Raw genomic sequence first — 17970 nt, 5'->3', positions numbered from 1 at the left:
AGCCTCTTGCCATTTTCAAGACCTCTGATTCCCGTCAGTGAATCAAATGTCCTGTGTTATGTTATTAACAAGCCAGCCAGCTGTATGGACAGGACATGTGTATATGTGTGTGTGTGTGTATAGTGTTGGCCTCTAAAGATAAAAAAAAAAGCTATTCAATGACAGCAAGCAGAGATCATGACACTTTTGAGGAATTGGGTTGTTTCTTAGCCTCCAGTCACACAGATAATCCTCCTTTGCACACATCGTCACCATCCTCATGTTGTGTCGCACTGCCTGCTGTGGCGGCGGGCGCAGTGATGTCAGCGCAGGCGCTCGGTGCAGGTCGTGTGTGATTTACCAACACAATCTCATCAAATAACTTGCAGTGACACAGACGGAAAATTTCCACTGCAGGGCGAAAGAACATATATAAACGGACGCAATTTAAAAGAGATCCAATTAAAATTTTCTGGAAATGGGTGCAGTATTTTAGTAGATTTGGTGATCAGGTGTTTGGAAAAGCTGGGTGACTACCAAGAAGGCTGCAATTATAACCCCGAAGCAGGAGTCACCCAGCTTTCCAAAAGTCCTGAAAGGCATGTCAACCTAGTGAAGCAATGATCCAGGATGAAAGATACTGCTCAGAACTCCTGACTCTGGGAAAGCTGGGTGACAACCAATAAGGCAGCAATTACAACTCCAAGCAGGAGTCACCCAGCTTTACTAAAATCCTGAAAGGTTGAACTTGTTGGACTTCTTTTTTTGTTAACCGTATTAACTATGTAAGGCCTCTTTCACATGACAGGTTTTTTTTTTCCGTTTACGGGCCGTTTTTTGCATTCCGTATACGGAACCATTCATTTCAATGGTTCTGCAAAAAAAACGGAATATACTCCGTATGCATTCCGTTTCCATATTTCCGTTTCGTTGAAAGATAGAACATGTCTTATTATTGCCCGCAAATCACGTTCCGTGGCTCCATTCAAGTCAATGGGTCCGCAAAAAAAATGGAACACATACAGAAATGAATCCGTATGGCTTCCGTATCCGTTCCTTTTTTGCGGAACCATCTATTGAAAATGTTATGCCCAGCCCAATTTTTTCTATGTAATTACTGTATTTGCCATACGGAAAAACGGAACGGAAACAAAAAACGGAACAACGGATCCGTGAAAAACGGACCGCAAAACACTGAAAAAGCCATATGGTCGTGTAAAAGAGGCCTTATCTATCTAGTTAGGCAATGATACAGAGGACCACGTATTGCTTACAAGGATTGATCCTGGGAAAGCTGGGTGACGACCAAAAAGGGTGCAATTATAACCCCAGCTTTCCTAAACTCCTGAAAGGCAGATCAACCTAGTTAGGCAATGATCTATGAAGATATGCATTGCTGAGCCTTGGAAAGCTCGGTGACAACCCCCGCGGGAGCTGTCATACTAGTTGTGTGCAGCTGTTTGAATAGATGTCAGTGCAAAATCTGAGCAGTAGTAGCGACGGCCATATTGGTTGTCACCCAGCTTTCCAAGATGCAGATATACTAAAGTAAATCAATTGGTTAATAAAAACTGTGAAGCCACCATCTCATCCCCCAACAATTAGTACAACAGACACTTCCACCCATGCCTCCAAGTAGCTGATTAACCCATGAGTGCTCACAGCAATAATTTAAAGGGCCGCTGACCTTAAAGTCGGCAGCTTATAATCAGATATTTCTGATATCAGTCACATGTATGGAGGCAATGGGATGGGTGTCACTCATCCCATTAACGAACACTACCATCACAGCCAACCCCCTTCCCCACCTTTTCCAGCCTGAAATGGCTAATAACAGGGAACAATAGACTAAAAGTAAAAATGGAGAGAAGATAGCCAGTGGATGTAGTGTCCCTTTAAATATAATAGACTGGGGATCGGCAAGCCTGTGATTTACACAAGAGACACATGAATGCAGGGACTGCAGGGTTTATTGGCACACATCATAATCATCGGAGATTTTCCACTGTGAGCTTAAGATAACACTTCCTGGAAATCACTCACTGCCCCCTACTGTCAATACAATCAAGGCAATGATGCTACTGGAGAGCCTCAGCTGACACTGAACCTCTTGGGACTGCGAGGCATTGACTTATGGTCACACATTAGATGGGGACAACCTGAGGAAAGGAGAACAGGACAGCGGCTGGTAATAGGGGAGTCAGGGGAAGACGAAAGTTGTGTCCATGGCCAGGAACTCGTAGTTACCAGCCAAAAAAGTATTGGCCCTGATCCAAACATAGCAGAGGTCATTGGCCAAACCAAACCCAGTATGTGCCCACCATCAGAGGGTCTGGGTAAGACTGAGGGACCCAAAGGTTGCCCAGGCATGGACGGGTGAGGCTCAGCAGATAGTCCTCATGGGGCGCTTCCAGTCTGACATCTGCGTGCCTGGGGTGTAAAGCAGTTTTTGGGCCAAGGCTCTTTGGATGCTCAGTCTCCTGAGGTTCTGGGCAAGTTCCAGAATGGTGTCCCTGTCACAGTGTGGATGCTGCAGGGTATGGGGCATTAACCTCTGAGGATCCTGCCAGTCTTCCTCCCCACTCTCCTCCTCTTCCTCCAAGATAGAGCTAAGCCTGAGCACTGTCTTGCTCCTCTCTGCAGGTGGGTTGTAAGAGCAGGTGCCATTCAGGATCTTCCTCAGCGGGATCTCGGGGACAGCAGACTCCCCTAAAAGCTCCTTCTGCTCTCTCCTAAAGTCACTTTGCCTCTTTAACCTCTTGAACTCATTGAAGGCGACCGTGGTGGTCTGGCACAGGGTGCGCTCCATGGCTTTTGCCTTCTTAGCCTTGGAGACCAAAACAGCGTGACATCTCAGCACCACTGCCTTGTTCTTAATCTGGTGCCTGTAGACCCAAGAGAAGACCTCGGGGTGACCGGTGTCAGCCACGCAGTAGGTGATACGGTGCAGGAGGTAGCCATGGACCGTCTTCCTGGAGTCCCTTTTGGAGGGGGTCATCCTAATGCCATAGGACCCCAAAGAGAGTTTCATCTTGGTGCTACAGCCCCCAGACTCGCTCTTCTGCCAGATCTTGTTGACAGCTTCCACCGTGCAGCCATCTCCCTTGGCATGGAGAGTAATGGCATTTCCCAGGTACCACACGGTGTAAGAAGGGTCCTCCTGGTTCAGCACTACCTTCTGCCTTTTGCTGCTGAATACGTTGCCCAGGCGCTCCAGTGGCAAGGGGGGCAGGAGGTCGGGGCAGGAATGGAGGAAGGAGGACAGCAGGGAAGAGTAACTGACCCCCTTCTTCTTCTTGTCCTTCTTGACCAGCACAAACTTGCTTCTCCTCCAGGGCAGCATGGTGCCTCCTGTCCTCTTCAGCGCAGGAGCTCCAGGTTTCTGTGCTGTGACGGAGCCTGGATGTTGGAGGAATGAGGAGGAGAAGCTCGGAGCTGCCTCCCTCTTCCTCTGCCACACCTCTGCTATTCCAACTTCATCCCTGGTGCTATTTGCACAGGCAGCGGACAGCATTCCCCCCCCCCCCTATCTCCTCATACTCAGTCTGCACCCCCCTTTCCTATCTGTTATCACAAAAACAAAGCCACCTACACAGCGCAATGCTGGGGCTCAACTGAGAAATCACAGGGCATGCTGGCACTTGTAGTTCCACGTGTGATGGCATGTCTCAGGGGACTGGCCCTAATTATACATTATGGGATTGCTACTTATGCAACTGTCAACTTATCCTATTTATAAGTGCATGGGCTAATTTGCCCTTCAGCAGTCTAGGAGAGCTGGGTGACAACCCTTGCAAATGACCAAAAATATATATACGCCAGCTGATTTGTTAATCAGGAGTCTAGGAAAGCTGGGTGGTAGCATATGCACGGTACTACACCTTCTACTGATTGCCCCCCAACATTCCCAAAATAAAGTCCCAGACACAACGAAGGAATTATACATGGCACAGCTAGACAGGATTTCCTTGCAGGAGTCTGGAAAAGCTGAGTGGCAATCCTTGTATGGTACTACACCTTCTACTGATTGCCACCTAACTTTTCCAAAATAAAATCCCAAAACAATGAGGGCATTATACATGGCACAGCTAGACAGGATTTCCTTGCAGAAGTCTGGAAAAGCTGGGTGACAATCTCTGCAGATGCAGAAATATACAGTCTGCAAGCTGATTTGTATCACATGGATGATACTATATCTTCTACTGATTGCCACCCAACTTTTCCAAAATAAAATTCCAAAACAATGAGGGCATTATACATGGCACAGCTACACAGGATTTCCTTGCAGAAGTCTGGAAAAGCTGGGTGACAACCTCTGAAGATGCAGAAATATATGCAAGTTGATTTGGTAATCAGTCGTCTGGGAAAGCTGGGTGGTAGCCCATGGATGGTACTAGACCTTCTACTGATTGTCACTCGACTTTCCCAAAATTAAAACCCAAAACAACGAGGGCATTATGGCACAACCAGACAGAATTTCCTTGCAGAAGTCTGGAAAAGCTGGGTGACAACCTCATTGTGAGCTGCAGCAGTGGCAGCCATGTTTCTTGGAATCCAAATTTTATTACATTTTTCAAGTTTGCTTGATACAATCCAACCCAACCCTGGCGAATGGCCGTTCAGGAGTCTGGGAAAGCTGGGTGTCACCTCAGTGGGGGCTGGAATGGAAGTATTCCGCGGAGAGGGTCACATAGTATTAAGGTTTTACATACGTTTGCTTGTATACGTCGTCTCTTGAGTTCCAGACCCCGGAATCTTCATGGCTCGAAAGTGGGGTCCGTCATGCCCTGAATGGAGTATTCCACGGCGAGATCACATGTAAATGGGGTACTGCACGCTTCCAGCAGATAATTTAATGCTCTTGAGTTTCCAGGAAAGCAGAAGGGGATCTCGTCAGAGACATCGATCAGCCTGAGGATCCGGAGCCCCCCCCCCCCCCCCTTTCCCCCCGGACGGATTTTAGTAATGACGGGGCGGTTACCGCTAGCAACAACTAGTCAGTATTGCCATGAACTCAATCAGCAGACCCCGGACCCTGTATATGCTACTATTAGCGGGTGAAGCCAGACTGTACCCTGTATATAGAATACTGGCACTGTATACGCCAAATGAGTGCCATGAGAATGTACATCGCCAGGAAACCCACCCTGTTAAAGGGGTATTCCATCAGGACATATCTACAGGAAGTCTGGGATCCACCTATGTCCAGGATGGGGGGGGTCTCCATCCCGCCAGGTGAGCCGATCACGGCCATTTCTCCAATTTACTCTTCGCCTGGAAGGGATGCAGCAGCCAGTGCATAACTAATCAGGCAGGCGGAGGACCCTCATTCTGGAAAAAGGAGTACCCCTTTAAGCAATACGGTGCTGGCTGAACAGAAACAGCATAACTGAAAATGGGACCCATTTCACACACTATGTCATGAATGAGCGCGCTCCGGTTTTCTGTTTCTTGACATCAATGAAATCTGCGTAAAATATTCAATAATATCCCCCTCTCCCCCCCCCCCCCACCACGAAACTAATTTAGATGACGCCGCAGTGAAAGAAAACTTTCTATATTTATCGACTGCGTTCTGTTTCCAAGGCAACCAAAGTTCTGAAAATGATGTCAAGTAACGAAACTTCACAGAGTCGCCATGGAAACTGCCAGGAGACAAAAATTATTATTGGAATATTTTCTGGGTCTTGGATACTTTGTAGCTCTTCGGAAAGTAAGGGAAAAAGAGGTGTTATTACAGACCCTCCCACCAGAGGGCGCTCCGTGTCAGGGGGGCTCCACAGGCAAGATGCACCCCGAAATCTTACAGCAAAGGAAAATATGTCTGCTTCTAGCGTCCATCTTCAGGTGAATGGGGCTGAGCTGCAATACCTGTCACTCGTGGAGAAGAGAGGAGCTATTTCTGGAAGAAAGCCCTCATGAGATGTGTACACCAACATGCGACTTTCATGGGGATCTGTCTTACATTTTGCTTGTGTAGATACACACTTAAGGCCCCTTGCAGACGAGCGTGAGCAGAATAGGTCCGGGTGCGTTCAGTGAAAAATACGGACGATTTTGCAAGCAAGTTCATTCAGTTTTGCCTGCGATCGCACGAGTGCAATGCGATTTAATGCGTTTTGCACGCGCATGATAAAAAACTGAAGGTATACAAAGAACATCTCTTAGCAACCATCCGTGAAAAACGCAGCCCCATTCACTTCCAGCTTTGCTTGAAAATCGCAGAATATAGAGCATGCTGCGATTTTCACGCAGCGCACAAGTTATGCGTGAAAACCAACGCTTATGTACACAGCCCCATTGAAGTGAATGGGTCCGGATTCAGTGCGGGTGCAATGCGTTCGCATCACGCATTGCACCTGCGTGGAATACTCGCTTGTGTGAAACGGACCTGAAGGGAGTCTGTCAGCAGTTTTGATCATGCTAAACTGCTGACAGCACTAGGTGACTGTGGACTTGATATAACACAGTGGACCAGCACCAGCAGATGACATGGCTCCCCAAACCATCACTGTGGAGACTTCACACTGGACCTCCAGCACCTTGGATTGCGGCCTCTCCCCTCTTCCTCCAGACTCTGAGACCTTGATTTCCAAGTGAAGTGTAAAATTTACTTTCATCTGAAAACAGGTCTCAAGCAACAGTCCAGCCCTTCTCCATAGTCCAGGTAAGACGCTTCTGATGTTGTCTCTGGGTCAGGAGTGGACACAAGTAATGAGACATTTGTAGCTCCTGTCCTGGATACCTCTGTATGGGGCTGACTCCAGCCGCAGTCCACTCCTTGTGAATCTCTCTCAGAAAATTATTGCAATTACACGTTTTGTTTTACAGATGTTTATTTCTTTTGTGTATAAGAGCAACACGGGAAAAAAAACTGAGAAAAAACGCAAATTGGACATAATTTTACACCAAACTCCAAAAATGGTCCGGACAAAATTGTTAGCACCTTTTCAAAATTGTGGGTAAACAGCTTTGTTTAAAGCATGTGACGCTCATTCAAACTCACCTGTGGCAAATAACAGGTGTGGGCAATATAAAAATGCCACCTGAAACCAGATAAAAAGGGTAGACGTTGACTCAATCTTTGCTGTGTGCGCCGCACTAAGCATGGAGGACAGAAAGAGGAGAAGACAACTGTCTGAGGACTTCAGAACCAAAATTGTGGAAAAATATCAACATTCTCAAGGTTACAGGTCCATCTCCAGAGATCTTGATGTTCCTTTGTTGATGGTGCGCAACATAATCAAGAAGTTCACAACCCATGGTTCTGTAGCTAATCTCCCTGGACGTGGATGGGAAAAATTTATGAAAGGTTGCAATGCAGGATAGTCCAGGTGGTGGATAAAGCAGCCCCAATCAAGTTCCAAAGAAATTCAAGATGTCCTGCAGGCTCGGGTACATCAGTGTCAGCGTGAACTATTCGTCGACATTTGAATGAAATGAAATGCTATGGCAGAAGACCCAGGAGGACCCCACTGCTGACACAGAGACATAAAAGAGCTAGACTGCAGTTTGCCTAAATGTACGCGGGTAAGCCAAAATCCTTCCAGGAAAACGTCTTGTTTACAGATGAGACCAAGATAGAGCTTTTTGGTAAAGCACATCATTCTAAGGTTTACCGAAAATGCAATGAGGCCTACAAAGAACACAGTACCTACAGTCAAATATGGTGGAGGTTCAAAGATGTTTTAGGGCTGTTTTGCTGCCTCTGGCACTGGGCGCCTTGACTGTGTGCAAGGCTTCATGAAATCTGAAGATTACCAAAGGATTTTGGGTCCAATGTAGGACCCAGCATCAGAAAGCTCATGGATCTTCCAGAAGGACAATGACCCCAAACATACTTCAAGAAGCACCCAGAAATGGATGGGAACAAAGCGCTGGAGAATTCTGATGTGGCCAGCGATGAGTCCGGATCTAAATCCCATTGAGAGATCTTAAAATTGCTGCAAAAGAAGAGTGGTCCAAAATTCCAGTAGAGAAGTGTAAGAAGCTTGTTGATGGTTTTAGGAAGCGATTGATTTCAGTTATTTGTTCCAAAGGGTGTGCAACCATATATTAAGTTGAGGGCAAATTTGTCCGAACGATTTTTGGAGTTTTGCATGAAATTGTAATTTTTGGCTTTTTTTTTCTCCGTTTTTTTTTGTGTTGTTCAAATACACACAAAGAAAATAAACATGTGTATAACAAAACATGTGTAACTGCAATAATTTTCTGGGAGAAATTCTTAATTTTCTGTAAAAATTTCAGCAGTGCCAACACTTTTGGCCATGATTGGTATATATATATATATATTTTTTTGTATTATTTTTTTCAAGTCTGCGGCTTGAGTTGCTGTATCCCAGTGCAGGTTGTCCCCCCATAGTAGCCCCAGTATATATAAGGCCCCCCACAGTAGCCCTCTGTGATGTCATGACACTGGGAGCATCAGGTTCTTCCAGTGCAGAAGCCTTCAATTGGATGAGGTAAGTATTTTTTTTATCACATTTACCGTATTTTTCGCCCTATAAGACGTACTTAGGTTTTTGAGGAGGAAAATAAGAAAAAAATATTTTGAACCAAAAGGTGTGCTTTTGGTGGGTTTTGAACTAATGGTGGTCTGTGGATGACACTATTATGGTGGATCTGTGGATGACACACCATTGTGGGGGCCCTGTGAATGGCACTGTTATGGGGGATCTGTGGATGACACATATATAGAATCTTATGCTATATATGTGTCATCCACAGATCCCCCCCCCCCATAACAGTGTCCCTGTGAGTGTATGACCCCCAATACAGGGGGTGGGGGACAGAATCTGGTGTTGTAATGCAGTCACTGTATTCTATTACACCGGGCCCCGCTCACTGTAGTATTAATAGGTAACGTGTAGGCATTGGAGCTGTTGTAAACTATAGTTATCCTCTGCAGCATAGAGTACATAGAGTACGGTACTCACTTGAAACTCCTGTAGGCAGGTCGGGCGGGCGGCGGCAGCGTAACGTCATTAACTATGTCATGCACCTGCTCCTCCCACTTTATGAATGAAGCAGGCGGAGCAGCGCCCATGCCTACACGTTACCTATTAATACTACAGTGACCGGGGCCCGGTGTAATAGCATACAGTGACTGCACCGGGCCCTGCTGCCATTAAACCAGATGCCGCCCCCCCTCCTCCCTCCCTGCTGATACACCGCCGGCCGCGCTGTGCAGCATCACGGTCGGCGATGTATCAGTGTAAATGGCAGTATTCAGACCATAAGACAAGGGGGGGGGGGGGAGTGCGTCTTATAGGGCGAAAAATACTGTATATTTTGAAACCAACAAAAGAGTGACTAATTTATACTGGGGGCACTATTGGAGAGATTTCACACACGGGGGGGGGGGGGGGGGCTCTCATATATACTGGGGCTACTATGGGCATTATAGACCCTTGGTGCATTACAGAGGGGGACATAGTAACACAGTTTATAAGGTCGAAAATAGACATCTGTCCATCCAGTTCGGCCTGTCATCCTGCAAGTTGATCCAGAGGAAGGCAAAAAAAAACTGTGAGGTAGAAGCCAATTTTCCCCACTTTAGGGGAATGAAAAATTCCTTCCCGACTCCAATCAGAATAACTCCCTGGATAACGACCCCTCTCTAGTAGCTATAGCCTGTAATATTATTACACTCCAGAAATACATCCCGGCCCCTCTTGAATCCCTTTATTGTACTCACCATCACCACCTCCTCCGGCAGAGAGTTCCATAGTCTCACTGCTCTTACCGTAAAGAATCCTCTTCTATGTTTGTGTACAAACCTTCTTTACTCCAGACACAGACAGGGATGATTTTAGACAAAGTGTGGCCCTGGGCAAAATTTTAAGTGGGGCCCCAAAAGAAATATTGCACAGACAGCACATTCACACACATCCTGCACTGATTGCGGATTACACATGGTTTTTCCACGCAGATTCTCGTGCAGTGTAATACAGCACCTGCAAAGTGTATAAGATTATCTTTAGGATAGGTCATCAATATCAGATCGGCTGGCGTCCTTCTCCCGGGACACCTGCCGATCAACTATCGGGAGGCCAGTGATGTCACTGTATATCAGTCACATGGCCTAGTTGCAGTTCAGTCCCATTCAAGTGAAAAGAGATGAGCTGCACTACCAAGCATCTCTGCTGTCTCATGTACGGCGCGGGGCTTGGTGAACTATAAAGAGACCGCAGTGCTCACCGGAGCTCTGGTCAGCGCCGTGGCCTCTTCAAACAGCTGATCAGCGGGGGTGTCAGGAGTCGGATCCCCACTGATCAGATACTGATGACCTATCCCGAGGATAGACCGTCCATATCAAGGTCCCAGGTAAACCTTTTAACTGAAAAAAACAAGAAGCAGGTTCGAAAGCCAAACAAATATCGTCTTTAAAGTGTAACTCTCCTTTAAAAACACTTTCTATATGTCATAGTGACCACATACCTCTTACATCGAGGGACATCTCCTGTCATGTAGACCTTCTCTTTCCTCTTCTTCTCCATTAGACCCAGACCGCCATGACTAACTCTTTCAGCCGCATCTCGTCTCTACAGAGTTTGTAACACAGACACGTTAGACTTCTCTGCTTTTCCATCAACCTCCCCGTCCTGGTGTCCCCACAGTGTCATCCTGCTGTCACCCCCAATACTGTGCCCCCCAATGCCCAAGGTACCTATACTGCTGAAAAAATAGAGACCCCAGTACACATAATACGGGTCATTTATCAAACTGGTGTAAAGTAGAACTGGATTTCAAAAGGAGCTGTCAAAAATGAACGGTGGAATCTGATTGGCTGCTATGGGCAACTAAGCCAGTCCTACTTTACACCAGTTTGTTAAATTACCCCAAATGTCCCTAGAGTGCCCCCAGTAATAATACCACCCTCTATTGTGCTCCAGGCAATAATCCCTGTATAGCATCCCCAGAAATAATAGAATTGCCCCTACAGTGCCTCCCCAATAGCAAGGCCCCCCACGCTGCCCCATATAGTAATCCCCCACACTGCCCCATAGTAGTTTCCCCCACACAGTAGTTTCCCCCACACTGTCCCATATAGTAATTTACACCCCCATAGTAATCCATCCCATAATAATTTGCCCCAACACAGTAATCTCACCATAATATTTTCCCCCCACATAGTAATTTGCCCTCATACTGCAATTTCCCCCCGATGTACTGTCTCTTCACATGTCCTCCTGTGTGTCCCCCCCATGTCCCCCAAAGTTAGCACATAAAATAAAAAAAAACTAAATAAAAAAAAAACTAAAAGCTAAATACACACCTATGTGCCAGGCATGCGCGATGACGCCGTCATGCACGCCTGCGCCAGGATTTCACTACCGCATAGGCGGTGATCAGCGGCGGGGCGGGGAACTATGCACTCCCGTGCCCTGCCACAGTATGTGGGCGTTCGGGTCGGTGTTGGGCCTGCCAACCCGAACGTCATCCGCCACTGACTGGAAGGGGGCCCAGGGTAATTGCCCAGTTTGCCTCCCCTAATGCCAGCCCTGGACACAGAGGATGTCCCCTCATCACAGTCCTGGGGATAGATAGATGATGGGAGTGATCTCTGTACTGACCCCTGGTATATTTATACATAGTAATTAGATCTCCTCTCAGTCATCTATTTTTTTACTAAAGTGAAAAACCCTAATTTTGATCATCTTTCTGGGTCCTTTAGTCCCCCCACTCCAGTTATTACTTTAGTTGCCCTCCTCTGAATCCTCATCATAGATACTGAGGGCACTCTGCTGGGATTGAGATGCTAAAAAAATTAAACCAATGAATACAGCCGTTTAAAAAAAAATTGATGCAAAACGGCAATGAAAAACGGACACAAAATGGATGCAGAATGGCCATGAAAACCTGCCATTATGCTCGTTTTGAACAGCAGTTGTGTGTATGTAGCCTAAGGCTGATAAGTTAGTATTCAGTGAGCTCCCTCTAGTGGTGGCTGCAGGCAGACAATTCTGCCATTTTCCTCTTGTTTATATAGGAGCTCTGTGTCAGGAGAAACAGATCCAAGCTCTATAAAAGATATATGATCAATTTGATCAGAACAGACTCCTGGACCTGAAAACAACCTGATGATGAGAGATTAACCTAAATGGGTTATCCTTTGATTAATGTAAAAGTCAAAATCGGACATCATATAGTACATGACAACCTCTTTCTAATGAAGCTGGAACCAGCCCTGCACCTCACATGGATCCAGAGATCTCTCCATTCATTGCTCTGATTGCTCGGCTAGAGTCTTTGGTCTGGCAGCTCATGGGGGCATGTCCTTTCATCTGCAGCTCAGGTTGTGTGTCCTTTCATCTGCAGCTCAGGGGGTGTGTCCTTTCATCTGCAGCTCAGGGGGTGTGTCCTTTCATCTGCAGCTCAGGGGGTGTGTCTTTTCATCTGCAGCTCAGGGGGTGTGTCCTTTCATCTGCAGCTCAGGGGGTGTGTCCTTTCGTCTGCAGCTCAGGGGGGTGTGTCCTTTCGTCTGCAGCTCAGGGGGGTGTCCTTTCATCTGCAGCTCAGGGGGTGTGTCCTTTCATCTGCAGCTCAGGGGGTGTGTCCTTTCATCTGCAGCTCAGGGTGTGTGTCCTTTCATCTGCAGCTCAAGGGGTGTGTCCTTTTATCTGCAGCTCAGGGTGTATGTCCTTTCATCTGCAGCTCAGGGGGTGTGTCCTTTCGTCTGCAGCTCAGGGGGTGTGTCCTTTCATCTGCAGCTCAGGGTGTGTGTCTTTTCATCTGCAGCTCAGGGTGTGTGTCCTTTCATCTGCAGCTCAGGGTGTATGTCCTTTCATCTGCAGCTCAGGGGGTGTGTCCTTTCGTCTGCAGCTCAGGGTGTGTGTCCTTTCATCTGCAGCTCAGGGTGTGTGTCTTTTCATCTGCAGCTCAGGGTGTGCGTCCTTTCATCTGCAGCTCAGGGTGTATGTCCTTTCATCTGCAGCTCAGGGGGTGTGTCCTTTCGTCTGCAGCTCAGGGGGGGTGTCCTTTCATCTGCAGCTCAGGGGGTGTGTCCTTTCTCATGTAGCGCTCTCCATGTCACAGCTCAGGAGGCATGTCCCTTCTGCTGCAGCTCCTCTTTCCTTGTAACTGTCACAGTAGCTATTGCTGGTGGCCATCGAGGGATGGAACTGAGCGTATGAGATTATCTCACAACTGGAACATTTTTGTAACATAAAGCAAATTACTAAAGTAACTAGCTTTTGATACTACATTATATTAAAATAAAATTTAATGGTGATTGAAACCCTGTAAATGATTATTTTTGTGTTGAGGTCGATCACCTTTGGTACATTTGGCTTTAGCAGAACTACAGGAAGTGATAGATCCAAAGGCTGAAGATTTCAGGAGCCTAGAAAAGCTGGGTGATCATCCAAGGGGGGAGAGGTGACGTCATCCAGATGCCCCTCTAATTATGCAGAATGAGGCGAGAAGGGTGTACTGCTGCATTACTGGACAGATTTACCATTCAGGAGTCAGGGAAAGCTGGGTGCGCTGTAGTAGAGGAATAGCAGCAGACATGGTGACGCTTTGTCACGCCCCCACGCTGGGTTCTGACCCAGTAACCCGTTTTCTTCTCTATTCAGCCGGTGACGCGCTCGGATATCGATTTAGCAGCTCAGCGGCAATACGTCAGAAGCTTTAACTGGATCCAAAGATGGAAGGAGACGGCGCCAAGATCTGGAATACGAAAGTACGAGAAATGGTGACCCGGTTACAGCGCGGTCTTATGTAAGATGAAGACATTCAGGTCAAATCAAGAAATGTCAATAAGAGAAGGAATATTTCATCATAAGTCATTCAGCGTCTCCTCCTGTGGGGTCTCAATAGAACATCTGGACCCCCGCAGTGTAATGTTCTGCGAACAGCAGGAGGGTCCGGAGCTTAACTGTTTCTGAGAAAGCTGGGTGATCAACAACAGGGTCACCATTACAGCTTCTAAAGGGGTCTTCATCCAGCCAGAGGCGTAACTAGTGCTATCACAGCCTCAGTGTCTGTTATGGGGTCCGAGGTCTCAGGGTGGGCCCGGGCTGGCCAGCACACAATGTACTGACATTAATCAGTGTTAGGGTCTATTCACACATACGCAAAATGGGTCCGCATCCGTTCCGCAGTTTTGCGGAACAGGTGCGAACCCATTCATTTTTAATGGAGCCGGAATGTGCTGTCCGCATCCGCATTTGCGGATCTGCACTTCTGTTGCGCAAGGATCCTGCTGCTTACATTGTTTTGATAAAGGCACTTGCATGTGTCGAAAACGCGCGTCACCTCTTCTATGAGTGGCGAATAAACCTGATATAATTGCAGTACAAAGGAGTGGCGGTTCCTTCCTTCATTCAAGCTTCCGGAGTGACGTCCGCTAACCGCGCACCCATACCTTTACGCAGTGCCGCCCGACTATTCGTAACCATGTCCTATTCTTGTCCGCAATTGCGGACGAGAAAATGCATTTTCTAGGAGAGTGCGGAACGCACATTGCCGGTTTCCGTGTTTTTCGGATCCGCAAAACACATACGGACGTGTGAATGGACCCTAGGGACGTTCTCTGCAGAGCCGGCCGCGGCAAAGAGGGGTCATGGCGCCAGCCAGTGTCCGGAGTTCCAGCAAGGTACCACCCGAAAGTCAAGAGGACCAAGGAGACCTGATGAAAGCAAGGATGGGAAGGATATTGGAGTCTGGTAATTTGGGGGTTAGGAGTCTGCTAAATATGGTTCTGGTCTGGGGTCTGATGATTCAGAGGTCTAGTTTGAAGCCTGGTCTTGGGTCTGAATAATTAATAAAAATCTAAACATATCAGTGTTTTTTTTTTTGCATTTTACACAGGATTATGACTGAAAACAAAAAACTGTACATGGCCAGGGGAGGCCACTGTGTAGGAACCTGGCCCTGTCAATCAAGAAGAGGGAGGGGCTGAGGAAGCAGGAGGAGCAAAAGCACGCAGAGTATCTTGGGCCCGCCCTCAGTGCACTTAATTGCTAATTTGCATATGGATCAAAAGCACTTTTTCTCCAGAATAAAGCAACAGATCGCTAAGTGAAAGGTATGATTACACTGAGCTGAGCTAATCCTACAAGACGTTGGGGGTCATTTATTAAGTCCTAAAAAATAGGCTGAATATTTAGTTGCGGAGCAGCAGCTAGGACTCTGGCCCCAGCAAATTTACTAACATTTATGCCTGGAAACAGGGGGAAATTTTGGCAAAAAACTATTCCAGCCAGGTGTAGTTTTATCACCAGATGCAAGGACCGCCATAGATGCGCCAAATTTATAATGAGCTGCATGTAGTGTAAGGGGGAATCCAAGACTGGCGTAAAAAGCTTGTCTTAGTGAACGACCCTGCTAAATTGTGCCCGGTTTAGCAGTAAATTGCCTGGTGACAAGCTCCCTTTAAGGGCTCATCCACACAACCGTATTTTGGTATGGACCCATTCATTTCAACGGGGCCGCAAAAGATGCGGACAGCAGACCGTGTGCTGTCCACAACCGTTCCTGCAAAAAAGATAAAGCTTGTCCCCGCAATTGCCGACAAGAATAGGCATTTCTATCATAGGGCTGGCTATACGTGTTCCTCAAAATGTGGAACGCACACGCCCGGTATCCGTGTTTTGCGTATTCACAATTTGCGGATCGCAAAACACATACGGACGTCTGAATGAGCCCTAAGGCCCTTTTAGGGTACTTTCACACTTGCAGCAGAGGATTCTGGCAGGCAGTTCTGTCGCCGGCAAAACGTATGCAAACTGATGGCATTTGTCAGACGGATCCGGATCCGTCTGACAAATGCAATGAAATGCCGGATCCATCTCTCCGGTGTCATCTGGAAAAACGGATCCGGTATAAATTTGTTTTGCATTTTTTTCAGTCTACGGGAATGCAGAATCCATTTTGCCGGGACACTTAATGACGGATCCGACACTAATACACTTCAATGTAAATTAATGCTGAATCCGGCAAGTGTTCAGTTTTTTGGGGGGCCGGAGATAAAACCGCAGCATGCTGCGGTATTTTCTCCGTCCTGAAATGGCAAAAAGACTGAACTGAAGACATCCTGAACGGAATGCTCTCTATTCAGAATGCATGGGGATATACCTGATCAGTTATTTTCCGGTATAGAGCCCCTAGGACGGAACTCAGTGGCGGAAAAGAATAACGCTAGTGTGAAGGTACCCCACACGGGCTGATTATCGGGAACGAACACCCATGTGCTACACTGACTGGCAAGTTAGCAACATTTAAAGGGGTATTCCCATTAAGACAACTTATCCCCTGTTCACTGGATAGAAGGCAGGTGTCGGATCATCAGGAAGCCGACGATCATGAGAACAGGGGTCCACGCTCCCCATTTCAATGGAGTGGAAAACACACATGTACAGTGCTGCCCATAATTATTCATACCCCTGGCAAATTGTGACTTAAAGTTACTTTTATTCAACCAGCAAGTAATTTTTTGACGGGAAATGACGTAGGTGTCTCCCGAAAGATAAGACGATGTACAAGCGGCATTATTATGGGAAAAAAACATTTCTCAGCTTTTATTTACATTTGAGCAAAAAGTGTCCAGTCCAAAATTATTCATACCCTTCTCAATAATCAATAGAAAAGCCTTTATTGGCTATTACAGCAATCAAACGCTTCCTATAATTGCAGACCAGCTTTTTGCAGGTCTTCACAGGTATTTTTGCCCATTCATCTTTGGCAATGAGCGCCAAATCTTTCCGGTTGGAGGGTCTTCTTGCCATCACCCTGATCTTTAGCCCCTCCACAGATTCTCAATTGGATTCCAGTCTGGACTCTGGCTGGGCCACTCCAAAACGTTCATGTTGTCTGCTAACCATTTCTTCACCACTTTTGCTGTGTGTTTTGGGTCATTGTCCTGCTGAAATGTCCACTGGTGCCCAAGGCCACGTTTCTCTGCAGACTGCCTGATGTTGTCGTTGAGAATCCTCATGTATTGCTCTTTTTCCATGGTGCCATTTACCGTGATCAGGGTCCCTGGTCCATTGGCTGAAAAACACCCCCAAAGTATTAGGTTCCCACCACCATGTTTGACAGTGGGGATGGTGTTCTTTGGGTTCAAGGCTTCTCCTTTTTTTACTCCAAATGAAGGAAACATCATTGTGACCAAACAATTCAATTTTTGTTTCATCTGCCATAACACAGAAGACCAGAAGTCTTCTTCTTTGTCCAGATGAGCTTTTGCAAAGGCCAAGCGAGCTTTTGTGTGCCTTATCTGGAGAAGTGGTTCACGATGCTGCGGGTCTTGTAGGCAGCGCATCATTTCGCTACAGGACTCCCGTGGTTGGGCTGAAACTCACAGTGTTGAAAATTGCGACGATGCAGCGAGTTGCGGTCAGCCACACTAGGGTCGGTCCATGAAATTGTGGCCCTTAGGCCTCTTCCACACGACCGTTGTTTGGGTCCACATCTGAGATGCATTTTTTGTGGCTTGGACGCGGACCTATTCACTTCAGTGGGGCTGTAAAACATACAGACAGCAGTCTGCGTGCTGTCCGCATCTGTTGCTTCGTTCCCTGTGGCCCGGCAAAAAAATAAAAATAGAACATGTCCTAGTCTTGTCCATTTTGTGGACAAGAATAGGCATTTCTACAATTGGCTGTCGGTTCCGTAAATTGCACAACGCACACAGTCGTGGGCATGTAGCCTTACACAGACCATTTTTCTGGACCTCTGAAATTAGCCTCATGGAACGGGATGGGCCTCTGCGGATCTTCCGGTTTGCCGCTGATTTCAGCATCTGCACTGCAAAGGGTAATATCTGTGGCGGAAAACCACAAACCGCCATAGGCGTGCTGCAGATTTTACAATCCGCGTTGCAGCTCACGTGCAGATTTTCTTGTGGAAAACATTTTGTGAAACAGTTGCGAAGAGAGGACACCCCCCTATCGTGAAGAGACTGTAACCAACTACGCGTATTTCACTGTGAAAAAAACGGAAAGCTGATTTCAGCATGTAATATCAGTGAAACACACTTCCAAT

General features: G+C 46.9%; 1 protein-coding gene across 1 annotated transcript; it reads right to left on the bottom strand.

The window, feature by feature from the left end:
* Positions 1-1931: 1931 nt before the first annotated feature.
* On the bottom strand, positions 1932-3323 carry FAM43B (family with sequence similarity 43 member B). The gene has a single exon (XM_044278611.1). The coding sequence runs from the start codon at positions 3320-3322 to the stop codon at positions 2363-2365; it is 960 nt and encodes a 319-aa protein (XP_044134546.1). The 5' UTR covers position 3323; the 3' UTR covers positions 1932-2362.
* Between the last annotated feature and the right edge of the window lie 14647 nt (positions 3324-17970).

Source organism: Bufo gargarizans, chromosome 2 (genome assembly GCF_014858855.1).
Source record: "Bufo gargarizans isolate SCDJY-AF-19 chromosome 2, ASM1485885v1, whole genome shotgun sequence".
In the NCBI taxonomy this organism is placed as follows: domain Eukaryota; kingdom Metazoa; phylum Chordata; class Amphibia; order Anura; family Bufonidae; genus Bufo; species Bufo gargarizans.
The sequence above is the reverse complement of the archived record's forward strand: the minus strand, read 5'-3'. Positions and strand labels throughout refer to the sequence as shown.

Bases quoted from the DNA above. Each gene is read 5' to 3' on its own strand.
- FAM43B (XM_044278611.1), bottom strand. From the start codon at position 3,322: ATGCTGCCCTGGAGGAGAAGCAAGTTTGTGCTGGTCAAGAAGGACAAG.